The sequence below is a fragment of the Periplaneta americana genome, chromosome 12 (assembly GCF_040183065.1).
Source record: "Periplaneta americana isolate PAMFEO1 chromosome 12, P.americana_PAMFEO1_priV1, whole genome shotgun sequence".
Taxonomy (NCBI): domain Eukaryota; kingdom Metazoa; phylum Arthropoda; class Insecta; order Blattodea; family Blattidae; genus Periplaneta; species Periplaneta americana.
The window spans coordinates 166,352,396-166,380,318 of record NC_091128.1 but is presented as its reverse complement, the minus strand read 5'-3'; the positions used below and the strand labels follow the sequence as shown (position 1 = coordinate 166,380,318).

General features: G+C 35.9%; 1 protein-coding gene across 2 annotated transcripts in view; it reads left to right on the top strand.

Moving 5' to 3' along the window:
- The window catches only part of LOC138711154 (inactive dipeptidyl peptidase 10), a 491,022-nt gene that overhangs the window by 307,631 nt on the left and 155,468 nt on the right, over positions 1-27,923 (top strand). For both annotated transcript variants that reach the window (XM_069842506.1, XM_069842507.1), the window contains exon 5: positions 11,203-11,255. In XM_069842506.1, coding sequence (XP_069698607.1) covers positions 11,203-11,255 — 53 coding nt within the window. The remainder of the gene's footprint in view (positions 1-11,202; positions 11,256-27,923) is intronic.

The window sequence follows — 27,923 nt, the reverse complement described above, 5'->3', positions numbered from 1 at the left end:
GAATCCATTTTAGTATTATCCTCCCATCTAAGTGTCGGCCTACCCAAAGGTCTTTTTCCCTTCGGCCTCCCAACTAACACTCTATATGCCTTTCTGGATTCACCCATACTTGCTACATGTCCTGCCCATCTCAAACGTCTGGATTTAATGTTCCTAATTGTGTCAGGTGAAGGATACAATGCGTGCAGTTCTGCGTTGTGTAACTTTCTCCATTCTCCTGTAACTTCATCCCTCTTAGCCCCAAATATTTTCCTAAGAACCTTATTTTCAAACACCCTTAATCTCTGTTCCTCTCTCAAAGTGAGAGTCCAAGTTTCACATCCATACAGAACAACCGGTAATATAACTGTTTTATAAATTCTAACTTTCAGATTTTTTGACAGAAGACTAGATGACAAAAGCTTCTCAACCGAATAATAACAGGCATTTCCCATATTTATTCTGGTTTAATTTCCTCCCGAGTGTCATTTATATTTGTTGCTGTTGCTTCAAGATATTTGCATTTTTCCACCTCTTCAAAGGATACATTTCCATAATTTCGAGGAAAAAATTGTTCCGAGGCCAGGCATCGAACCCGGGAGCTTTGGTTAAACGTACCAACACTCTACTAACTGAACAATTTTTCTCTCGAAATTATTCAAATCAACTTTACAGGGAGTTATACCTCAAAGCTTGATATGCATAATACACGTCACTGTACGTTACAGAAAACCACAATTTAAGTCACACAGAGTCAGTGTGCACTCAATGTTGATTGCTTGACGATTTTCAGCCCACTTTGAGGTCTGTGGATATAGAGGGAAAAATTGGATCGGTGTCTGGCAGAGTTCCCGGTTGGTAGAGCGTTGATACGTTTAACCAAATGTCCCGGGTTCGATGCCTGGCCCCGGAACAATTTTTCCCTCGAAATTATTCAAATCAACTTTACAGGAAGTTATACCTGAAAGTTTGATTTGGATAAATTTCCAATTTTTATATTTCCATTCCGTACAATATTCTGGTCACGAGACATAATGATATAGGCCTACCGGTACTTTGTCTTTTCGGGATTTACATACCCAACAAATTTTATTTATTCCGAGTGTATTTTACAGCAATGAAATGAGATAAAAATACGATTTTTGCGGTTTATGATTCAGAAGGCAGTGGAAAGCATGGAAATGTGTTCATCTGTTTATAAACAAACATGACGGTGCAATTATTAGGGGAGAGTCGGGTAGTATCGGACATCGGGTAATATCGGACAGAGCGTTTCTTTCATCTACCACCATATGGTAGTACCTGAATGACATGGTTACGTATCTCTATGCGACATCACAGAAACGTAACCATGTCAATCAGGTACTATAATCGTGTGGTAGATGAAAGAAACTCACTGTCCGATATTACCCGCTGTCCGATACTACCCGACTCTCACCTATTGTTCGATTAACGTAAGTGGATTCTGAACTGTTATTGGAAAGTGGAGAATACTGTTGAGCTTCAACGACGTTGGAGGGCTAAATTTGGAACACAACCACCAACAAGGTTAACTATAACAAGAATCCGAGACAAGTTTGAAGTCGATGGAACGGTGCAAGATGTGTTCAAAGGGCGGTGCGGAAGAAAGAGAAGTTCCACCGATAACGAGAGTGTTGATGCAGTCATGCAGGCTTTTGCACAATCCCCAAAGAAGTCAATGAGGCAATGTTCGCGTGAGATTGGTATCGGCAAATCCAGTGTTAATCGAATTTTGCGAGCTTAAAAATGGAAGCCTTACATTCTGAGACTTGTCCACGCACCAAATAAGGACGACCCAGTTAGGCGACTGGAATTCTGTGTGTGTATCTTGAACATGTGTGATGAAAGGGAAGATTTTCAAGACTTAATTGTTTGGTCAGATGAAGCCACATTTAAATTTAATGGCACAATTAACCGGCACAATTGTGTGTACTGGGCTATCGAAAACCCACACATCTTTCAAGAAAAAGCAGTCAATCTTCCAGGAGTAACAGTATGGTGTGGTCTGTCTTCCAGAGGAATAATTGGGCCGTACTTCTTCGAAGGGACTTTCACGGGTGGGAAATACCTGCAAATGTTGGAAACCACGATTCCACGTCTTAATGACCTCTTTGAGGACGAAAATGGGTTTTACTTCCAACAGGACGGGGCTCCAACTCACTTTTATGTCAACGTGAGGAATTTTCTCCATCGCACAATCACTCAGAGATGGATAGGACGAAGAGGAAGTGCTGCGGAGTTCCCGCCTCGATCTCCGGATTTAACCCCTCCAGACTTCTACCTATGAGGAGCTCTAAAGGACACAGTGTACTCCACAAAACCACAAACACTGGAGGAACTGAGAGTTCAGATTGAACATGCCTGTAATGATATTCCATTAGCAACATCCAGTTGGTATGTCGCTTTGTTGTACGTCGTTGTTGGGTGTGTACTGTGGCGGAAGGGGGCCATTTTGAACATGTACGGGCTTAAGGAATATAAAACCGCAAAAATCGTATTTCTGTCTCATCTCGTTGCTGAGAAATAGTGTTTCAAAATGTGTATACATCAATTTGGAACACACTGTAGTTATTTACAGGAACCGCCACCGACAACAAGCTTGCTCAAACGGGTGTGTGCTATGTTCATTATCTACATATATAATTTGAATTGGTAATGAATATTACAGGAAAACGGCTGAACGGATTTTAATAAATGACCCCTCATTTTGAAGCTTGGAACCCGACGTTTTACAGAAAAATAGTAACTTTCAGTGAAGCGTTAGCTTTCCTACATAATTTTCCTATTTTCCAAAATCCATCTTTCGTCAGTTTTGAGAACTAGGATTTCAGTATAAAACAAAACACACACTACAATAAACAATAGGATATTACACGAAGGCCATGACCTGCAGGATTGCTGACATATTTAGAGCTCAAATTCAATTGGTTATAAAAAACTTCAAGACTTACTAAAAATAATTTACAGGTCTGATTCTGCGGTGTGTAATTTTCTGAGTACAGCTGTGGTGTATTGGATATTAAAATCTACAATACTTGAGGTGGTTTGATGACATTATTACCATTAGAAATTAATTATTATTATAGTTAATGCCATGATGTTAATATATAAACTACAAAACTTGCGTAAGATAATAACATCATTATTAAAAATCAAATATTTTATAGTTATTAATCAAGTAATTTGGGTCTTTTTCATATATTTAATGGCGGAGTGGTGTAGATTCAGTATTGGCTCGAGAGAGCGCAAAAATTACAGTTCCTAAGGAAAGACGGTATTACATACTGATAAAATAAGAGGCCTAGAAAATTTTGTAGCATCCCGATCATTTCAGCAAGATCTCTTAGCAGGATAAAATGATTTTACCCTCTATATGTCAAGTTCTACATGCAGCAGCTATACCAAGATGCTATGTCTATTGTTCGAAAGCTTAGGAAACCTGACTTTCTTTAACTTTCACCTACAATCCACAATGACCTGAAATAGCTGTTGCTTTACTCCCACATGAGAAACCCACTGATCGTCCTGACATTTTTACTTGCGTTTTAGCATTGAAACTCAAAAACGGAAGGTGGATAGGTTCAAGAAAAGTATTTGGCATAAAAGTAACATTCAGAGGGAATATGTATCATTATTATGGAAGCAAATAACTTTCAAAATGTCTGGTATTTTTCATTGAAAATAAATCAGAAACTTTTATTTGAACGTCTAACGAACTCAGTTTGCAGCCACTAGTATCTGTTTATTTTGTATTTTATCTATACTAATAATAAATCTGTAGCCGAAATTTTTCTGGTAATTTTCGATTTTCCAAAAATAATTGGTTCTAACATATATAATTAACCACCCTGAAAAAGAATATCGCTTTTTTGAAATTTTTGTTTGTATGCCTGTCTGTCTGTCTGTCTGTCTGTATGTTTGTTATCTTTTCACGCGATAATGGCTGAACGGATTTCGATGAAAATTGGAATATAAATTAAGTTCGTTGTAACTTAGATTTCAGGCTTATGGCATTCAAAATACATTATTTAAAAAGGGGGTTATAAGGGGGCCTGAATTAAATAAATCGAAATATCTCGCTTATTATTGATTTTTGTGAAACATGTTACATAACAAAAGTTTCTTTAAAAATAATTTCCGATAAGTTTTATTCTTAAAAAAATGTTGATAGGACTGATATTTAATGAGATAAATGAGTTTTAAAATTAAAATAACTGCCATCTATGGCCGTGTAATGAATTAAAAAACAAATGACTTCGTCTATAAGGGGCCTTGGACAGCAACAATCGAAAGCTATGAAAGATAGCCTACAGATAATGTTTCTGCGTTTCTATGAAGTAATATCGGAAGCTAAATTAACCGATTTGTATAATTAATTATTAATTCACCATTGGAAAGTGTAGTTTCTCTAGATGGACATAATGCTATAATGTTATTACAGTAACTTCTGAGTGAATCGAGGACAGGTAAGATTAAAATAGATTCTTATGCACAGAAAACTTAATAGGCTATTCTGTACATTCGTTTCCTGTATTTCCTAAAATAATTTTTATGACCAAATGAGTGGTCTCTGGATCAAAATGATCGCATTTTTATTTTTTAATTCAATTTAAATTAAGTAACATATTAAACGATTTATCCTTCTATCAAAAACGAATGTTCCCTGGATCAAATGTCCTATTTTAATTATATAATTACTTTATATTTATTTCTAACGGGTGCAGCTGAGCGCACGGGTACGGCTAGTGTAGCAATAAATACTAAAACTATTAAACACTTTAAACAGCAGGCTGAAAATCGTCAAAACCACTGAGCTGTCAATGCTGCTATCCATTTCATATATGGTCTAACTTTTAATTAATCGATTGATCGATTGCTGAAAAAGGAATGTAGCCTACATAACAGTAATTTATGTGAAAGCATTTGCTTGCCGTAAGTGCAATTACTGAAAGTGATTTCTTTAGGTGTTGAATGTATTTTTTTGCACGTCAATGAATCCTGCCTGTTTCTTCCCCGCGGAAAAAGGAGTAGAGTGAGCAATATATCTGACGGAAGAGGAGGTACTTCCTGCTGTCTTGCAGTCCTCCTTCTCTTGTTTCATATTTTATTTCCGCCGAGGTTCATGTTAACTTCTTGCAATTGCTCCCGAATAAGGAAAATTTCAGTCTACATTTCCACTTCCTTCCTCTTCTAATTAGTCAACATTACCACATTATTTCACAGCACTTTGAAGTAATTCCACTTCTGACCACTTACCCGATCGTATCAGATTCAAAATGCTAGTGTGACGAAGATTAAACATGCTTTCTCTTCATACAGGGTCTCCGAGAATGAATGGTAGGTTTTCGAGAAGTTACTGTGAAGTATGTATTTTGTGTAATGAATTGAAAGTGATTTTACGTATTTAAATAATTTCGAGGGAAAAATTGTTCCGGGGCCGGGTATCGAACCCGGGACCTTTGGTTAAACGTACCAACGCTCTCCCAACTGAGCTACCCGGGAACTCTACCCGACACCGATCCAATTTTTCCTTCTATATCCACAGACCTCAAAGTGGGCTGACAACAGTCAAGCAACCAACATTTGAGTGTACACTAACTCTGTGTGACTTTAAATTGTGGTTTTCTGTTAACGAACAGTGACGTGTATTATGCAAATTAAGTTTTCAGGAATAACTCCGTGTAAAGTTAATTTGAATAATTTCGAGGGAAAAATTGTTGCGGGGCCGGGTATCGAACCCGAGACTTTTTGGTTAAACGTACCAACGCTCTCCCAACTGAGCTACCCGGGAACTCTACCCGACACCGATCCAATTTTTCCTTCTATATCCACAGACCTCAAAGTGGGCTGACAACCGTCAAGCGACCAACATTTGAGTGCACACTAACTCTGTGTGACTTTAAATTGTGGTTTTCTGTTAACGAACAGTGACGTGTATTATGCAAATTAAGTTTTCAGGAATAACTCCGTGTAAAGTTAATTTGAATAATTTCAGGGGAAAAATTGTTCCGGGGCCGGGTATCGAACCCGGGACCTTTGGTTAAACGTACCAACGCTCTCCCAACTGAGCTACCCGGGAACTCTACCCGACACCGATCCAATTTTTCCTTCTAAATCCACAGACCTCAAAGTGGGCTGACAACCGTCAAGCAACCAACATTTGAGTGCACACTAACTCTATGTGACTTTAAATTGTGGTTTTCTGTTAACGAACAGTGACGTGTATTATGCAAATTTAGCTTTCAGGTATAACTCCCTGAATAATTTCGAGGGAAAAATTGTTCCGGGGCCGGGTATCGAACCCGAGACTTTCTGGTTAAACGTACCAACGCTCTCCCAACTGAGCTACCCGGGAACTCTACCCGACACCGATCCAATTTTTCCTTCTATATCCACAGACCTCAAAGTGGACTGACAACCGTCAAGCAACCAACATTTGAGTGCACACTAACTCTGTGTGACTTTAAATTGTGGTTTTCTGTTACGTACAGTGACGTGTATTATGCAAATTAAGTTGTCAGGAATAACTCCGTGTAAAGTTAATTTGAATAATTTCGAGGGAAAAATTGTTCCGGGGCCGGGTATCGAACCCGAGACCTTTGGTTAAACGTACCAACGCTCTCCCAACTGAGCTACCCAGGATTTTATTTAATCCAGTAACTCAAAAACATTGAGTTCATGTGTTTTTATTCTGCCATTGTTTTTGACACAAGGAAGTAAATGTTGTTAAATTTATCATTTCTCAGGTTAATTCAATTAAATCAAATTTGATTGTGTTCATATGTTTTTATTTTTATTTTTTTTTTATTTTTGTAGGTTTTTTACGACGCTTTAACAATATCTTAGGTTATTTAGCGTCTGAATGAGATGAAGGTGATAATGCTGGTGAAATGAGTCCGGGGTCCAACACCGAAAGTTACCCAGCATTTGCTCATATTGGGTTGAGGGAAAACCCCGGAAAAACCTCAACCAGGTAAATTGCCCCGACCGGGAATCGAACCCGGGTCACCTGGTTTAGTGGCCAGACGCGCTAACCGTTACTCCACAGGTGTGGACATGTGTTTTTATATTATGTAATTGTTGTTTCCATAATTTCTCTTGTTAATGAACTCAAAAAGATTACACTCATGTGTTTTTACTTTTTGTCACTGTTGTTAAATGTATGGTTGTGAAACTCTCTCTTTGAGAGAGGAACAGAAATTAGGGGTGTTTGAGAATAATGTTCTTAGGAAAATATTTGGGGCTAAGAGGGATGAAGTTACAGGAGAATGGAGAAAGTTACACAACGCAGAACTCTCTTTGAGAGAGGAACAGAAATTAGGGGTGTTTGAGAATAAGGTTCTTAGGAAAATATTTGGGGCTAAGAGGGATGAAGTTACAGGAGAATGGAGAAAGTTACACAACGCAGAACTCTCTTTGAGAGAGGAACAGAAATTAGGGGTGTTTGAGAATAAGGTTCTTAGGAAAATATTTGGGGCTAAGAGGGATGAAGTTACAGGAGAATGGAGAAAGTTACACAACGCAGCACTCTCTTTGAGAGAGGAACAGAAATTAGGGGTGTTTGAGAATAAGGTTCTTAGGAAAATATTTGGGGCTAAGAGGGATGAAGTTACAGGAGAATGGAGAAAGTTACACAACGCAGAACTGCACGCATTGTATTCTTCACCTGACATAATTAGGAATATTAAATCCAGATTTTTGAGATGGGCAGGGCATGTAGCACGTATGGGTGTATCCGGAAATACGTATAGAGTGTTAGCTGGGAGGCCGGAGGGAAAAAGACCTTTGGGAGGTCGAGACATAGATGGGAGGATAATATTAAATGGATTTGAGGGATGTGGGATATGATGAGAGAGACTGGATTAATCTTGCACAGGATAGGGACCGATGGCGGGCTTATTCGAGGGCGGCAATGAACCTCCGGGTTCCTTAAAAGCCATGAGTAAGTAAGTTGTTAAATATTTGTATAATTTTTCTTGTTAAATCAGTAACAATAGAAAATATGGCTTTGAAATATTTTCATTTTCTATCACTTTTTTTTTTTTGTTGTTGTCATAATAAAATCATTGCTGAATTGTCATTTGTCCTATTCATTTAGCAACTCACAAAAAATGTGGTGAATTATTTTTATTTTTTGTCGTTGTTTTGTCGTCATAATAAAGTAATTTTAAATTTATAATTTCTGTTGTTAAATTAATAATTCAAAAATATTTCGTAGCTGTGTTTTATATTGGCATTTTGTCATTTCCCTTATTAATTCAGAAACTCAAAAATGTTGCATTCATGTGTTTTTATTTCCTGTTTTGTCAACAGTAATCTCACTAGACGTTTTGATTTATCTAGAGAAAATCAAAACTCGAGTGGGATTTAATTGACTATTACACGATTAGAAGAAAGTATATAAAGATTAGAAGTAACGAGGTACTCCAATACAATAAAATATTAATTGACTTACGAAAATACAACTGTCTTCAAATGTATTATTGTACCATCTCAACATTACAAATATTACGCTAGATGCATGCTAGATGGCAGTAGTGTCTTCATACAGACACTGTAATGATTAGGGTCTACTATTCAATAAATCTTAATATTAAACAATCTCTGATACGTGACTATCCATAATATCATATAGCAGAAGCTATAACATAACCTAACTAATATACACAAGTGTTAGAAAAGTTTTATTTAACGACGATGACATAAAAAATAAACATGAATAATTTTAAAAGGAATAATTATTGAATGTGCAATTTTCAAATTTGAATGTGGTTGGTGGTTCAATTGATGTTATATTGGACGTGTGCGTAATAGAAGTGGAACTCGTTGATTTAGGCCTACATGGTGTATTCAACTTATTCAGGATTTCCGAATGGTGCTCTTCATTTATTTGTAAATCGGATTTCAGAAGATGCATAGGTATGATCAGTGATTTTTATTAATTCTTGTTCTTGAATGCCAATGCGAGTCATATTTGAAACTGCTGTGCATCGACTGGAGTGGTTTGCAATTTTATATATATTTTTGACGTCCAGACCAGCGCAGTTTCAAATGATGGCAAACAAAGAAACAAATGCTAGGGACGCGATAAAATTAAACAAATGCTAGGGACGCGATAAAATTAAACAAATGTTAGGGACGCGATAGAATTGTGCGATAAGCAGCCATGATTGGTTGAAATACGTCCTTTCGTACCGTTTTATTGGTCAAAAGTAGTATGACGTAGTAAGAGTGTAATTGTCATAATAAAATCATTGTTGTTAAAGTTATAATTTATTTTGTTAATTAACTCAAGAAGACTGGTGTTCATGTGTTTTCATATTTTCTTGTCTTTGTTTGTGTCATAATAAATTCAATGTTGTTACATTTATAATTTCTCTAGTTAATGCAGTAATTCAAAAAGGCTGGCGTTGATGTCTTTTTCTTTTCTGTTATTGTTTTTGTCGTCATAATAAAGCCATTGTTGTTTAATTTATATTCTGAAATAAGTGCACTGAAAAATCAGTCAGCATTGTAGACAAGGTATGTAGGGTTGAAATCATTGTTGAAGTGCTGCAAAGAATTGATGATGGATCAGGATTTCTGGATAAGATCCTCTTTTCGAATGAGACATTTCATATCAGCTGTTGTTACTGAGCTATGTCAGATGATATTAAAAAACTATAGGGTGTCATTTAAAAAAACATTCTCGATGACATGCAAATCTAGTCTTTCAGGTGAAGCTCCCTGTAAAGCAGATTTGAATAATTTCAAGGGAAAAATTGTTCCGCGGCCGGGTATCGATCCCGGGACCTCTGGTTGAACGTACCAGCCGTCTCCCAACTGAGCTACCCGGGAATTCCACCCGACACCGTCTCAACTTTTCCCTTTATATCCACACAACTCGCGTGGGCTGACGAAACGCCAGAGACCCACATCGAGTGCACACAAACTCTGTGTGACTTGGAATTGTGGTCCACACAGAGTTTGTGTGCACTCGTTATGGGTCTCTGGCGTTTCGTCAGCCCACGCGAGTTGTGTGGATATAAAGGGAAAAGTTGAGACGGTGTCGGGTGGAGTTCCCGGGTAGCTCAGTTGGCAGAGCACTGGTACGTTCAACCAGAGGTCCCGGGATCGATACCCGGCCCCGGAACAATTTTTCCCTTGAAATTATTGATTCTCGATGACGTTTAAACAGCACAACAATAGCAGCAAAATATTTTGATTCCATAAAAGTATTCCTTTCTAAATAGGAAGTTCGACGTTTCTGAAATTCTTGTTAAAAATTCCCTCATTCAATTTTAATTGCAATTAGGTTTTACTTTTGAAAAAAAAAACTGTATATTATTAGACCAATATGTGACAGGTACATTGCGGGATTCTCTGTTAGTGTGGTCATCACTGCACAAAGTCACCGCTCAGACAATACAGGATAAATTTACGGGACAAATATCTAGTGTTCTAGGAGACGCAAGATACTTTTCTTTTATTACCCACTCCGGGAATTGAATCAGGCTGATTGAATGGGAAGCACACACGCTATCCACAGGGTCAAGGTCGTGGACGTGAGGAAAATGTGACCAATAATTTAAGAGGCACGCTGTACAGATCATTGTAGCATATCAGAAACCGAATCCCCTTTAAGAACTAAGTCAAATATCTTTATCTTCGTGTAAATCTGTAATAATTATATTTTTATAGTGTTACAAAAATTGTCTTTGGTATGAGCAATAATAACTTAATTTTATAGAATACTTCACTTAGAAGATACAGTTGTTTCAGAAAAATTGAATTATTTCTCTCAACCTCACTTCTGATATTCAAGGAGTAAGTTTAGATGTCACATAATATTATTATGATGTCTGTACCAAGTTTGGTGACAATCGAGTGACTCATTAAAGAGTAACACACACAAAAAACACATACACAGAAAACTATCTAATAAGGTTTGTTTAATTTTCCTGGAAACAGTCTGGAATTAGATAATAGGTTACTGATTTCCCTTGCTGACACATCACCTAGCAACCAGCGGCAGCAGATTGTAATTCCGTTGCTATGGCAACAGCCTCCAAGTTAGGTTTGGCAAGATGCCTACTCCGCGCCTGCCGGCCGGACACTACAGTAGCTGGAGTTATTGATGTGAACACTAAGAAAGGGTGGGGGAAGGACCTCTGTCCCTGTGGGCTATGCATCCATTCTTACTCCTTCTGTCTTCTTCCACAGGTATTTCGTCAATCGTTCACAGCCCACTACACAGTGTATGACGTCACAAACGAGTAAGTATCGATATATTTATAATGGTTGCATGTGTAGATTACGATGGCTTACTCGTATCTTAGCATTGCTCATACAGTAAAGACGTCAGGCACGTCTGTATGAACCATGTCATGCAAGGATGGCAGTACTTAACATCGAAACATGGTTCATGTTACACGAAACAACACACAAGTCATGCATTAGTGGATTAATACTTCTGTTTCTCTTTCTTTCTCTCTTTCCAGTGTTTTTCCCCTCTCACAATTATTTTAACTGTATTTTCTGTCTGACTTTGCGCGCCCTATGTATCGGGTGTTCCAGAAGTTCGTGTAATCAATTTTAGAGACGGTAGACAAGGCCAAAACAAATGTTTTTGTCAGACAACGTCGAGTCTGCGTCTCGACTTTAGCCCGCTAGACGACATTAGATTTGGAAGCACTACGTCACATAAAACACGCCATTCTCTAATTATCGAATTATGCACACTTCATCCCCCTATCACTTCATCCCCCTATTATTTATTCGCTCGTTTTCATACTCTCTCTCGCTATCATAATATTAATACTCGATCACAACGCTATAACACTCTAGAAATTCCACTTCACACATCATCTCTGTATTCCTCATCTTTCACTGTTGCTACCTCTCGTCACTGGAACTCTCTGCCGCCTAAAGTCAAGGGCTGCCGAACATTGAAATCTTTCAAATCCAAGTTAGAAAATTAGCTTATGACGAGTTGCCAAACTATCTTACTATTATGACAAGTGTTGTATTGCATGTTTCCACGTATTCACATTTTTTTTATGTTCTAGTGATATTTAACTTATTTTATATTTTTGTTTTCATATTTTCCGATAATGGTATATCTATAATGTGATACGTTGAGCTATATATAATCATAATTTTCCTTACTGTGTGTACTTAAAAATATTGTATTCATTGTATGCTTTGTACTGCACTATTTTATTACTATTATTATTATTATTATTATTATTATTATTATTATTATTATTATCAATAATTGTCTTATTTTTTATACTTTGTATGTCTCTTTTATTTTGACCTGCTGTTCACATTTTATTATGCTTTTTCCTTTCTTTCTGTATGTTATATATTATGTCTGATTTCTATTACTTGTTGTTTATATTTATTATTATTATCTTATTCAGTTTTGTGTGTAAAATTGTAGTGTACTTTGTAAATTTGTAGTGTTTTTTGTAACGCAGTTTTACTCCTGGTTGAGTGTTAGAGAAAGCCCTATGGCCTTAACTCTACCAGGTTAAATAAATCATTATTATTATTATTATTATTATTATTATTAATAATAGAGCTATTACTCGTACACAGAGGATGCCCACAGAAACGAACCATTGCATGTCGGATTCGATCAAAAATGTCGGGGATAGTAAGTATCGAGTTCACTGCTACCAAAATCCTGGTTTTCAGGTCAACATTTACAGGAATGGCGGACACTATCATACCCATGTTACCCCATAAGAACTAGTGGCTGATGAAGTCAGGAGATCTTGATGGCCAAGCTACAGATCCACTATGGCTAATTCATCTATATGGAAATATATTGTGCAGGAATGTTCAAACATTATGTACGAAATATCCTTTCTGGCAGTGGCGGCTCTTGCGTATTTCTTAAAAGGAGGAAAGAAGGTTACAGGACGAAATGACAACTTCTTGAATGAAACATGCTACAAATTAGCCAACATGCATACATGTAAGACCAGGTAGTGTTGGGGTTGGCCTTCCCTTCTGTATAGCAATAATCTGTTCTTGTAAACTGAGTTTCCTAAATTTTTCATAATATATAATGTTTTCACTTCCATTCATTGCTGAATAATTGCACAAATTAACAATTACAAGGAAATTCACCTCGCAGCATTTTTCGAGCACACTACAGCATCACACGTGTTGGAAGAGACTATGGCTACTAACACGTAATCGGAACCTCGGAAATTGGAAATCATCTGAGGAAAGCGAGAACACTGCACCCACCCACGTGGTCTGTGTTGCCACATGTACATTTTACAAGTTCAGTATCACATGCTTTTGAAGAATATCAGTTCTTGTAAAGTCATACTACCATTGTTGTTCAAAGTTGCCGGTGGCTGATCAATTTTTTATGTTAAAAATAATGTAGTTTGGAGTATCTACTTTCAATTTAAAATATAGTTGTACAAAACTGACAACTTGGCTGTTGTCCTGTCTAGTACACAATGAATAGAAGTGAATTTCAGGGGCCAAAAAGATCTGCGATACTAACGTAGAACTACTTCCTCTTTGTTTTATATAAACCCGACTTTAACTTTCAAATATCCACGAAAGTTTCAAACCCTGAATAGTAGCCATTTAAAGTGCAATGAATAATATTTTTGATTTACAATTAAAAAAAAAAGTTTATATGATGTCTTTCATAGCGTTGCGTTAAAACTGTTTTATTGTGTCTCCTCCTAGATGTTTTGTAGTCCGGTTGAATGCAGCATCGTTAGATGGCAGCGGTAGCGAGCTTGCTGCGCGACCAGTCGGTTTCTATTTCCCGCCCATGCGCTGATTCAGAGGAGGATCTCCTCCCTCTCCGTTCATTTACTCGCTTTAAAACTCTGCTTCTTTCTCTGGCCGCTAGTGCGCTGTTGTCTATGTGTGTTAACTGCAGTAAAGGAGGAACGGATTGACTTTCCTCCACACAAACAATCTCGCATCTTTCTCACAGTTTTCTAGCAGCACATGAGCGCGCGTCGTTTAAAACTCGATTGACCGAGGTTTTCTTATAGCTGTGAACTTAAAAATGATCGAATCTTCCTTGAATTTCAAGGCACATACTTTATTTGGTATTTACTTTCAAAAGAAGAAAAATGTGAGGAGGACGTTCCTCCCTTCCCTCCCCTGAGGAACCGCCACTGCTTTCTGGTCGTTATACTGCAATGACATGCGTTGTCTTTCTGCCAAGGGAACCTCCTCCAGTAATCGGGAGAGGATTTCTTGGGGATGATTTCGCAGTTGCGGCTGGCTGGACGTAATATGGGACAAATCAGTGTAGCAGCTAATAGGGCTCTTCTACCATCCATTAAATTTCATTCTTGGAATTCTGGGACACTCTCTATATAGAAGAGGATCCAAAAGTTCATATATTTGCACGTTCTTTTTTCCATGGGTTGTAAATATATACTGATACTCTATGACAGTTTTTTTTCCAATATATGGAATTTATTTTAGCAAAATATGGATGTGTGAAACAATGTTTTAATGCTAAAATATATTCGTTTTTTGAGAAGGTTTACATAATTTTTTTTACAAAATAATCCTCCAGGGATTGATAGTTTTGTAAATTAATGATGATCCCAAATGCCGTATATTAAAGGAATCTACTTAAGTGAAGTAATTAGGAATTATTACTGACCAGTATTTAAGGTGGGATAAACATGTTGCTTATATTTTATGCAACAGACTTCGTAAAACAGTTCCATATTCTTCGTTTTTAGATCCCTGTAAATCGATTAGTTTATGTAGGTTTGTTTCAATCTGTGATTCAATAGGGAAATTTTACACTTTCTCCACTGATACTGCTTCCAAAGCGGATGATTAAAATGTTCCTAAAAACTCAATTGATTACATTAAACAAACTTAATTTATTTTCATTTTATTGTTCTTCAAATTGAGTAAATACAGTGTGTCCCAAAAGTCATGGTGGGGTTTCAGAGGATTACACTTTTTGTATGAAGAGAAGTACAATGTAATGTTGGTGCCAGATGAAAATAAAACTCTCATGCGTTAATGTCCATCTTTACTTGTTGATGATGACTGAAATTTTCATGTTCATAATATTCATGTTTACATTATTAATCGAACAATTTTAAAAATGTTGCAGTCCATCTATAAATATATTTTGTGCGAGATCGTGCGTAATTGCTTGGTTTCCGCACAAAACCAATCCGCGGAAAGTCTAAAATTCCACATTCAGTATTCCCAACCTAACACACATAACAATTTCCCTCTTCTTACCGCTTAAGTGACATATTGATTTTACTGCTTTAGGCTTTTAACATATTATTTTTAGAGACGTTCAATGTAGTAATAATTATAAATTGGAAACTTACCACTGCAATTTCAACTAAATTGCACCGTTAATTATTGTTTTTAAATATTTGCAAAAATTAAGTAAACTCTACAACTCCACTAAAGTTACTGCATTCGTGATGCAAGTAACATTAAGGAAGCCGTGAAAAAATCAACAAGATTCCATAGACTGGGGGAACAAAAAAGACAGACGTATATCACGGCCTGCTGGAGTATAGTAAACACAGAAAACATTTTAAAGCAACAATGTTGAAGATAGATATTTTTGTTTTGCAAATTTTCCGTCATTGAACAGAAACTAAGATGGAGATTTCATTGCAACTAATTAGAAATTCCTCTTTCAGGTATGTAATAAACGATCTTCGCACAAAATAATGTACGATACACGAGCGGTATGTTTTCTTTCAATTCTCGGAAATTAAAAAACCTCAACTACGTTTCGCTTTTTCAAACTTTTCCTCGAACATGAAAACTTCAACATACCGCTCTTGTAACGCATATTACTATTGTCACGTGCTTTTACTTATGTATTTATTTATTTGTATGTTTACATATTTATTTATTTAATTAGGAGTATTTACCTATTTTCTTATTTATTTATTTATTTACTTATTGTCCAGTAATTTTATAGTTAATTTGATTTTATTGCATTATCTACTCGTTTTATAGTAAGCCATGTATTATATATTTCTATATTTTATATCTTGGTTACATAACTTTTAACACTATATCACTTTGGAAAACATATTATGTGTGTTTCACGTGATAAATTTTATGTTACCTTGTTAGCATGTTTCGGCCTGCTATTGTACTGACATGGAAATTCTACACATCCAACCAAACAGCCAGAAACTAAACACACTAGAACAATACGAAATATACAGACAAACAAAAACACATCCAAATGAAATTCTCAACACACAACTCAATTTCAGAACACACACACTCTTTACTCCACATTATACTACACAAACACACCCACACAAGAAACAAGACAAAAGGCGCCAAGACCAGCAACAATCAGTTCTGGTGATGGCCAATAGCAAGCCGAAACATGTTAACAAGGTAACATAAAATTTTACGCGTGAAAGACACGCAATACGTTTCCAAAGTTGTATAATTTGACGTTGCAAATCAAGCTTTCAGGTAAAGTTAATTTTTCCCCCGAAATTATTCAAATTAACTTTACAGGGAGTTATACCTGAAAGCTTGATTTGCATAATATAGCCTACGTCACTGTTCGCTAACAGAAAACCACAATTTAAGTCACACAGAGTTAGTGTGCACTAAGTGTTGGTTGCTTGACGGTTGTCAGCCCACTTTGAGTTCTGTGGATATAGAGGAAGAAATTGGATCGGTGTCGGGTAGAGTTCCCGGGTAGCTCAGTTGGAACGTTTAACCAAAGGTCCCGGGTTCGATGCCCGGCCCCGGAACAATTTTTCCCCCGAAATTATTTTGACGTTGTCAATGGGCTGTATATGTGCTGAATGACATTAAATTATTTATCTATCCATCAATCTATCCAACCATTATTTCTTTTTTGTAGGAAATTCGTTATAAAGGCGACCTTTCAGTGTACAAAATTTGAAGGTCCTAAAAGCACAAAAAAACCAAGTGAGGAAAGCCGATGGTCTTGGGATCGAATCCTGGACCTCCAGAATGAAACGTGCAAATGACAGCCATTACACTACCGTTATTTGTCTATTATTATTATTATTATTATTATTCAGTGGCGTAGCATGAAATTTTGAGCAGGGGAAGCTAACTCAAGTTGTCTTTCATGCAATATGAGAAAACGTATTACAAAAATACAGTCTTAAAATACTGTAAATAGAAGTCAATTTCAAGTCAGCAGTCGAAGATTGGTTGGAACCTCGTAAGTAACACCAATAAGGCATGGCCTCAAATGATACGTAGTAAAATATGATTTCACGGTTTACACATATCTCTAACAAATAGACACGTATACGTATAACATTAGCTCACTCCCTGTCATACTTAGAGAAATCACAATATTAGTATCATTACGTAAGTATGCGTCTGTCTTTTGGTTGTGTCCTTCATTGACAGCAAGGGAGTGGGTCATTTGTTTTTTAAATCACACTTTTGTTCGTAAGTCAGTCTTGATAATACAATTGTCCTAAAAAATTCAAGTAAATTAGTGTCAGGAACTGTTATATCGCTCATTATTTATTACATCAGCCACAATGCACACTAACACTTCAACTGAACACAACTGACGAAAAGGGATAACTCGGAAACTACTTATTTTAAATGTTAAAGCTAGCTTCTTGCGAGCCTTGCGAATAGGGTAGTTTAGTTAGAAAGGGATGGAAAATCTGCGGGGTGGATTACACAGAAGAAACCAGTCTGCTTGGAAGCTGGTGTGTGCAGGCTTCTTGTTTACTGCTGCATCACAAATCATCCTGAGCTGCCGCATCACAATATTTAACGCGTAAATATAAATTCTATTAAAATTAATAAATAATTTTCTCCATAAATTGCAGGTTTATTATGAAATTATTATTAACTGGGGAAGCTAAGCTTTTTAGCTTACATTGACGCTACGCCACTGTTATTATTATTATTTTACTGCTGTGTTTTGTTACTATTATTGTTAGTAGCATTAGGACGTAATCATTATGTTAACACAGAAACAAACTTATAAGAAAGTTAGCAAACACAGTGGCAGAGGGCAGGGTTTCGTGTTACAGCTTCTAGAATGTTTTAGGGTGTTATTCTCCCCAGCATCTGGCTCGAGGGATGCATACATGTTTTAATTGTGTGGTTTTACGAGTATTTAAAGTTCAAAAGAGCAAAAGAGAATCTCCACCCCTAATGTGGCTAATTTCTCGGCAATACCACAGCAACCACCAACTTCGGGAGGCTTTAACTTCCATTGTTAGTCTTTTTTTCCATGTAAATTCCTGGAGCGTTTACATCGAGGGCAAACCAACAACGTCGGAACGATTGCCATGTCTTGCAAAAGAAACAATTAATCAAGATCAGTTATAATTTAGCTGGAATACTAATACAGTTTCACGTGATGTACGTTATCAATTTGTACGTCGATTTCAAATATTAGGGATTCGAATTTTATGAACTCTAGTGAACTTCTGGTAGGCAAGAATATTATCAGTTGTATAGATTTACCCTTAAGCAGTCGCGGGGGGTATTGTGAACGCCCAGTCACATATATGCGGAGCCGTAAAATACATATTGAGTAAGCCTGTACTTCTGAAACTTTCAAAATTAGTAAGGCAACAACAACCGTAAACGTGTTTGAAATCGGAATTCCCATATTCTAGATCAGTGATGTCAAAGCAAGCCCATTTTTCTGACCTTTACGTCGTGCGCGGGCAGCAAGCGCTAAGTTTGGAAAGAGGAATGGGTTGTGTATATGAATAAGCAACCTATTGGATTAAGAAAACAGTGGAGCACAAACTTCAAACGGAACGTGAAATTTTATGTCGTTATTTTTATATGGCTTCTTTCTGTTTAATACAGGGACATCATTTTATTTTTACTTCAATTTTTATTGTACCTGAGTTTTTGAATGTACTTCACTCCCACCCCTTCTACAAATGAAGTTCAACCTTCTTCCACACAGATCCAAGTCATAGTAGCCTTACCGTCACAGTACGTTCCAAAAATATGTTCGCGTTTTCCAATGACGAAAGAGCATTCAATATTGCATCATTTTCGCAAAGGTACTGTCGTCCATTTGCCTACGTCGCATTCCGGTTTTCCCCACCAGCTTCTATTCGCCTCTCGGTAAAGGCTAGTGGCTGGGCTGTCTTAGCTCTTTTCTGAGAACATTAATTTCTGTTAGGAATTGGACGTCTACGTAATGTTATACAACAGTTTAAAATAACTTAAATAAAAGGGCCTCGCTAAGTAATTAACTGTCACGTGATTTCCCTCCTTTCTAAGATCCTGCGACATAATCACTTGGACGGACAGTAGATAGAATGTCTGAGTAATTTTATCTTTTCGGATCGAGCAGAAGTGAAGATTGAATTTACAGTACGTAAGGTACTCTTTTATAGAGTAGGTACAGAATTATTTCAACATGAGTTAGGCCTACTAGTACGAAGGACGAAACTGGTAATTGGAATTACATACATTAATCGAAATGAACCGCCACCACTTTGAAAAATGTGTTTAAATATCCATATTATGATTATTTTTCAATTTAACTTCATTCTCAATATTGTACGCTAATGTGCTATAGACACTCTAATATACACTGCATAATGAATACGTCCGTATGGACAGCTCAGTTCGTGAGTAAAAACACTCATTGTTAATACAGTACTGTATTCTGATTAAACAAAAACCTAATGAAAATTATCAAACTCAAAAGCTTGATATTTCATAGTTCACGTAAATGGATGAACTACTTTTCTTCCCTCCTATACCTAGTAAAGTGATTTGTTTGTATGTTACGCCATCGAACTCCAGTCATGGAAGGGGTTAGCAACCGTTGATTCAAAGGTATAGGCAGGTTAATATCAGAAATGTTAGTAAAAATAAAATGATGTCCTGTATTATCTATATTGTCTGTAAAAAAAGTACTAACACTGATTTCTTAATATTGCACTTGTGTTTTAAATCTTAATAACATAATAGAGAGTTAAGAAGGAATATTCACTTAAATTCCATAGTAGTATAATATTATTAAGTGAAACACATCATTCATAAAGAAAGTGATATTCCAAAGAACTAATTGAGTATGACATGATAAGTTGGAATTTATATTGATGGTATCTTTAACCTTACAAAAGTAATCAATTAACTAATCAAAACAATATTACAGTATAAAGCAAAGTTATCTAGGTACTGTATCTGTTTTAAGTGTAACTAACATTACATAACAAAACTCTTATCGCATTATGCTTTTAAGGTGATATTTGTGAGCAACTTCCTATCATCAGAATATTAAATTATTTTCTCGAAATCTGCTGAAGCTATAGAGCTGACATTTTTACAACACATGGGCAGGTATCTTTTGCTTATGATGTAAGAGTAGTTGCTTTGTTAATTCATTTCCTTACAAAGAATTTCCATGCGAATATTTTCAAAATTTTCAATACACTATCTTCAGTAATACGTATATACGGTATATTAGATTTATGAAAACATTCTGTAAGGCTACTAAATAAATAGACCTATACCTGAAATTTTCACTTTTCTATACGAAAAGTTGAGAAAATATTTGTTTTGAATAAAAAAATCAAACTTGTGAAAAATGAGCGTTAAAATTAAAACTTACATTCTTATAATGCACTTATACTTCTCAGGCAAATCTAAAAATTAACATGGATACAGTTTTAATAAGTTCTCTTCCCTTTATCTATTGAATCAGTGCTGGCCATCCCTGAATATAGCTCGACCAAGCGGCATATACCACCTCTTTCTTCTGTCTCTTTCCTTTCCTCTGTAAAGCGCTCAGGCTCTCCTGGGCTCTGAAGCGCGCGCTTGCTCCTGTGGGCATCAATTGACATGCCTGCTCTAGATAATAACTGTTTAAGTGGTGTGGAGTGATGCTGCTATTGTAAATAGTGACAGTGATTAAACTGACCACACTTGTGTAACAAATAATAACAATGGACGTTAAGTAGTGACTGAGAGTATAAAAAAAAATTGGTTTGTAAAGGAAGATAAAAAGTAAATTATGATTAGGAGTGAATAGACATTCGAATATTACCGTAGAAGAGGGTAAAGTCGATCAAAATTTTGCAATTTTTTAATGATATTGAGGTTATGCAATGGAGCGAAGTTCCTCAGAAAATAGCATTTTGTCGTCATATCCTTCACTTATGAAGACACGTTACAAGAATTGAATTAGAATCTATAAAAAACTGTTTTTTTTTATTTGACTTGTGATCGAAGTTACCTGCTTAAATAGGGTAAAGTCGATCACCATTGAATTTTTAGTTTAAGGTCGATTTTAAAATATTGCGGAGTAAAGTCGATCACTGTATATGTTTTTAAAAAACAAATTAAGTACATTACATATATTTCATTTGTTATAAGGGGTGTAAAAACAATAATAATCTTCAATATATGCCTATAGCATTATATAGTGTATCTTTTGTTACTGTGATCATACTATTCGATACAATTAGGCCTATAGGTCTCCACTGTACAATCGTGATTATGATTGCCAACTTATAAAACATAAAAACACATTTTAATACTTCACATACCAAAAAACAAAGATTTAAGAATTCAAAATTTACATTGAAATAACACCCTTCAATTATAATCTAAAATGCAATTCAACATTGCTTAGGTTTATATCAGATGTTATTTGAAATCTTCCCCTCCTCATGTCACTTTAGAAACTACGTTGTTCCCATAGTCAGGTACAGAGGGGTGTACAAAATATGTTCCTTTGGCAGTCCTTCTCTTACGCAAGAAATTCATTATAATTTCGTCTTCCTCTTTCCCCACTATCCCGTCAATATAAGCTATACTATGACACTTTTCTGTTTATAAGTGTTAGTTAGAGGTATTTCGGTGAACAATTTATTCTTCCTGCTGGTCCTATCTGTTTCGAGTAGGTCGATGGCATGAAGACACAAAGGTACAAGTTTTCTTAATATAATAAGTTTCAATACTAACATTTCCGAACTGCAAAACTATTATTTCAGGATACAATCTCAACGAAAAGCACTTACGTACACTTCCTGTCTCCTTTCACTGCTGACGATAATTTAGAGTTTCTAAGAATTTGTTTTCATTTAAGAGAAGAAGTTGAAAATAACAATTTTAACTTCAACGGTAATTACACAGTGTTCCCATTGTTGGCATTCGCAGGCTTTTTGTTGTCCCTCTCGCTTACATTTTTACAATGTAAGGCAATGAAGTCAGCATAACAAAATTTTAACAAGTAACTGAGAAAATATATAATTTTCAATAAAAATCGCAAATGATCGATTTTACACCCACTGATTGACTTTACCCACTTCTACGGTACATGAGAACCAATAATGAAATATTACCATTACTATACGATTGCATATTATTTTAAATTAAAATATTTGCGATTAGTATTTCTCTAGGTTATAGTTAGGAAGTTCTTCATTAAAAATACATATAGTGGTACTTAACTTGCAATTTCATCATAAACCTAATTTTTCTTCATTTTATTGACATCCCACAGAACCCACGACGCGCAGGCATGGGTTCAATTCATATAACTGAATTAATTCACGAACAACTTTCCTTGGTCAAGAGCCTGTGTTTTTTTTCTACAGTTCTTGGCCTCATAATATTTTCGAAAATATTGCGAGTTAAATTTAATCTCTTTAAAGAATCCTATTTGATCGATTTGAACTTGGTCTTATTGTACTCTAAAGACAATCAAAGACATCTAAATTATTTGTAAACTAGTGGCTTGTGCAGCAAATGCTGCAAACTTAAGTTCATTAGACGTTCAAATAAACATTTTTCAGATTTATTTTCAATGAAGAATACCAGACATTCTGAAAGTTATTTGCTTCCATAATAATGAAAGATACTCTCTCTTTCGAGCCAATACCGAAGAGAACCACGCATATAAATATCTACACCACACCGCCATTAAATACATGAAAAAGACCCAACCCCACTTGATTAATAACTATAAAAATATTTGCAGTTATGTATTCCATTCATGTTACTTGATATTTATGAGTATTTTTTTATTGGGTTATTTTACGACGCTGTTTTTATGAGTATAGAAATCGCAAATCTTTACTTTTTGCGAGAATATTAATTTCAAAACTCTTTGGCTTAGAGATCTTCTTCCCCTTCTTTTATTAATTGTTTTATTATTAATAATATTATTATCTTACGTAAATTTTATAGCTTTCAGTAACATATACTATATATACTATATAGCCGCCACTCAGTAAAATATAGAAATCAAAATCTAATTTAAGTTATTCTCTACATCCACTTATATAACCCCAAAATGTTTCACTCTCATATCATCAATATAGCATTAATATGTATAATTAATTAAAAATAGTCACATCATGGTATTAACTACAATAATATTTCATTTCTAATGGTAATAATGTCATCAAATCTTCTCAAGTTTTGTAATTTTTAATATCCAATACACAGCTGTACCCAGAAAATTACACACCACAGAATCGAACCTGTAAATTATTTTTAGTAAGTTACGTTTTTAATAACCAATTTAATTTGAGCTCTAAATATGTCAGCATTCTTGCAGATCATGGCCTTCGTGTAATATTGTTTACTGTAGTGTGTGTTTTGTTTTATTCTGAAATGCAATTACTTAGTTCTCAAAACTGACGACAGGTGGATTTCGGAAAATAGGGAAATTATGTTTAAAAATTGACATTTAACTGAAAACTACTATTTTACTGAAAAACTTTGAGTTCCAAGCTTCAAAATGAGGGGCCATTTATTAAAATCCGTTCAGCCGTTTTCCCGTAATTTCCATTACCAGTTCAAATTATATATATACTAGTGGCTTGTGCAGCAAATGCTGCTGCAAACTAAGTTCGTTAGACGTTCAAATAAACTTTTTTTCAGATTTATTTTCAATGGAGAATACTTGTCTTTTTGAGTTATTAGCTTCCATAATAATGAAACATACTCCCTCTGAATGGATTTTTTTTAGGCCAAACACTTTTTCTTGAACCTATCCAACTTCAGTTTTTGAGTTTCAACGCGAAAACGCAAGTATCAATGACAGGACGATAGCAGTAGCTATTTCAGGTCATTGTGGGTTGTAGGCAAAAGTTAAAAAAATGTCAGGTTTGCTAAGCTTTCGAACAATAGCATTTTCATATAGCTGCTGCATGTAGAACTTGAAATGTAGAGCGTAAAATCATTTTATCCTACTAAGAGATCTTGCTGAAATGATCTGGAGACTACAAAATTTTCTAAGCCTCTTATTTTATCAGTAAGTAATACCTTTTTAACTTTCCTTAGGAACTGTAATTTTTGCGCTCTCTCGAGCCAATACTGAAGACAATGACACATATCAATATCTACACTACACCGCCATTAAGTATATGAAAAAGACCCAACCCCACTGGGCTAATAAGTATAAAAATATTTGATTTTTAATAACAATATTATTATCTTACTTAAGTTGTGTAGTTACATATAGCAGCCACTCAGTAAATTATAGAAATGAAGATCTAAATTAAAATATTTTCTACATTTACTTACATAACCTCAAAACTTTCACTTTCACTTTCATGTCACCAATATAGCATCAATATTATGTACAATTAATGAAAAATATATGCATCATGATACTAACTATAATAATATTTAATTTCCAATGGTAATAATGTCATCAAACCACCTCAAGTTTCGTAGATTTTAATATCCAATACACAGTTGTACACAGAAAATTATACACTGCAGAATCAGTTTTTAATAACAAATTGAATTGAGCTCTAAATATGTCGGCAATCCTGCAATGGCCTTCGTGTAATAGCCTATTGTTTATTGTAGTGTGTGTTTTGTTCTGAAATTCAATCAAGTCGGCCGTGATTAAATAAAATTAGTTCTCAAAACTGACAACAGATGGATTTTGGAAAATAGGAAAATTATGTAGGGAAATTGACATTTCACTGAAAACTACTACTTTTCCGAAAAACTTTGGGTTCCAAGCTTCAAAATGAGGGGCCATATATTAAAATCCGTTCAGCCGTTTTCCCGTAATTTCCATTACCAGTTCAAATTATATATATATATATATATATATATATATATAGATAATTTGAAATAAAATTTGTAAAGCATTGACAAGTCTTAAAAAGTGATGAATTTAACAAGCAGTTTTAGATGCTGAAAATGTCTGTTTTCACGGAGACAAACTTTTTTTTGAACGTCACAATAGTTTCTCTTTGTAATTGTTGTAATTAATGTTTTGAGGAAGACAAAGGTTGTCACAAACGTTGCATCGTTTATTTTCTGCCTCGTTTCAGACGTGTGCTTTGTTGACTAAGGAAACGAAGAACGACTCATGTAATTGGAAGTCTTGATTTGCAGGTGAATGGCGCCACCGTCGCGCCGCATGCCAGGGCGTCGCTCTGCGTATTAAATCTGAACGAATTCTCGAGCTCTCGGCACGTCCGGTTATAATAGAAGGCGCTGGAATGCGGGCCCTGCGCGCTCAATTGTTTCCGTGCATGAAACTCTTTCTGCAGAGAGGGCAGGGGAGATTTAAAGCTCGGATTTAAGGCGGGACGCTATTATAATCGTAATAAAATAATAATTTCCAAGATTCCGACGTTTATAAGCCTTATAAACGGGTCATTGTCAACCCGGAGGCCGTACAGCGTTCTCTGTTGCACAGACTTCTTATGCTTTCCTTAGCATTTCAATTTTACTCCTGTTTGCAGAATACAACGCGTTCTACTATATTCTATTACTCCTGCATTTTATTTTCTCATTATAAAAGTACAGAGAAAGTAATGTGATGCGGACAAAACTAGAAATTGGAGGTCTTCTGTCTTCAACGTTCACTTCATAATACTGTGAATTTTATTAGTTACAACAATGTAATTTATTCGTCACAACAATAATTCCTTTCTACAATTCACCTTAAACGCTCTCGTCAACAATTGGATCTTCACTCAACACAGTATTCGTTATAGCACTCCACCGACGACAATGACAATTTACTTGGACTATTACGCACAACAATGAACTGTTAATCTTAACTAATATTTACAAAGCACTATTTACAAATCAGAACTATCAGTTCTCAGTTCACAGTTCTTCTATCTCAGTCACTCGAGTTCACAGTATCTCGAACCACAGACCTTCAGAGACAGTTCACTGTACTCGAACTCGGGTCCCTCCAACTGCGGTCCACTGCACTCGAACTCAGGCCTTCAGATGCTGACGCAGATGCGGACGCACACTCGAGTCGAACTCCGGCAAACAAGTCTGGCTTGCTTGCTCTGGCTTACTCACTGACTGAATAACTGAAAACTCCTGTCGTTCCTTCGCGACCGTAATTTATAACCACAGCGACGTAGCCTCGAAAGTTCCACGCGTCTCTAGAGATGGCACTCCAGAAAAATCCAGAGCCCTCTCCTTTCTACCAGCACCAGATGCGCGCGCACTCTCTCTCCACTCTCTCGCCGCGTTGGCCCTTTCCCCTCTCCGCCGCGCGCCATCCCAAAGTGCTCCGCGCGATCTTCTCTCTTGCGGGACGCTGGTCGTGAGTTCGAATCTCACGTCGCTGTCACAATACGGTCTATTCCGATATTCATTTGTCTCTTAGTCTTCGAATGTTTTTTGTTGCTACGCAAAATTGATGAATATCAATTAAACATTTTACACACGACATTTTGAGGAAATACTTGAAGCGATTCAAAATCCAATCACATTAAAATGGAGAAAATTAGAGGATGAGAAAAGATGTGCAGTCTTAAAAAACATTTTGTCCACAGATAATTTATGTCCCAGAAAGGAGGCAGTGCGCATGATCAGAATTCAACGAAACAAAACTAATTTTATTACCCCAACTAGAGGACCAGGTCGCTCGTCCCATGATCATGCGCACTGTCTCGTTTCTGAGACTTATAAAGTATTGTGACAGCTGCACCGGTGTTCGAACGCGTGTCCGACAGGGCGCGCGGCAGACGAAACGTTGGTCGCTTATACCACAGTCTAATATATACAGTCGCGCAACTTCAACACTTTTTTTGCCAACATTCACGACACTAGCGCTCAAGCGGCAGGCAAGGCACTGGTCATAGGGTTGATACAGCCAGCACGTGCTTTAAAGATATGCGAGATGTTATAATAACGTTTTAATCATGCGTCGGAATAAAGGCAATGTGTGCAATGACGAAAATTGTAGTAACAACAAGTTTAAATCTCCGAATTTGTCGTTCTTCAGATTCCCTAAAGACCAAGAGAAAATCATAACTCAGTCATAACCTATAATCCACGTTGTAGGTAGCCTATGTATTGTGTTCTATAAAACATTTATTAGTTATCAGTTACCTATTTGTATGTCAGGAAGGAGAGTTTAAATAAAAACAAAGTAAATACCCGTTACAGTATATTACTGTTTTGCAGAGATCATGTGTAAATGTGTAACCATTCCGATTTTGGATAATGTATCTACAGTTTTTAATGCAAGTAATTCCATAATTTTTGTATTCGTGTTTTTTTCTTTATATTTTTCAAAAGTTGAATGTTATATTGCATTCAAGTAGGGATCATGGTGTTAATTTTTCAAGAATTCATGGCGTATTATAATCCTTTTGCAAAATATTCACTTCTTGAATAAATCCAGACTGTGTCGATAAATTTCTGACATGTTGGTGTAGATTCATGTGACAGACGTATTAAGTTCTCAAGAAATAAAAGAGCCTTTTTAAATTTAATATAAAAAGCAATCTTTTCTGTAATAATTTGCATGACTGTTATTGGTGTTGATTTTACATTCCCAGTGATTATTTGAGCCGTTCAAAGCAGAAGTGGTATAAGTCAAAATCAGGTAATGAGGTTTAAAGTAAAAATTCTGTAAAATATAACGCAAAGTAGCAATTAATATATCCTTCGTGCTATTCACTGACTACTAATAGTTTAAATGAATT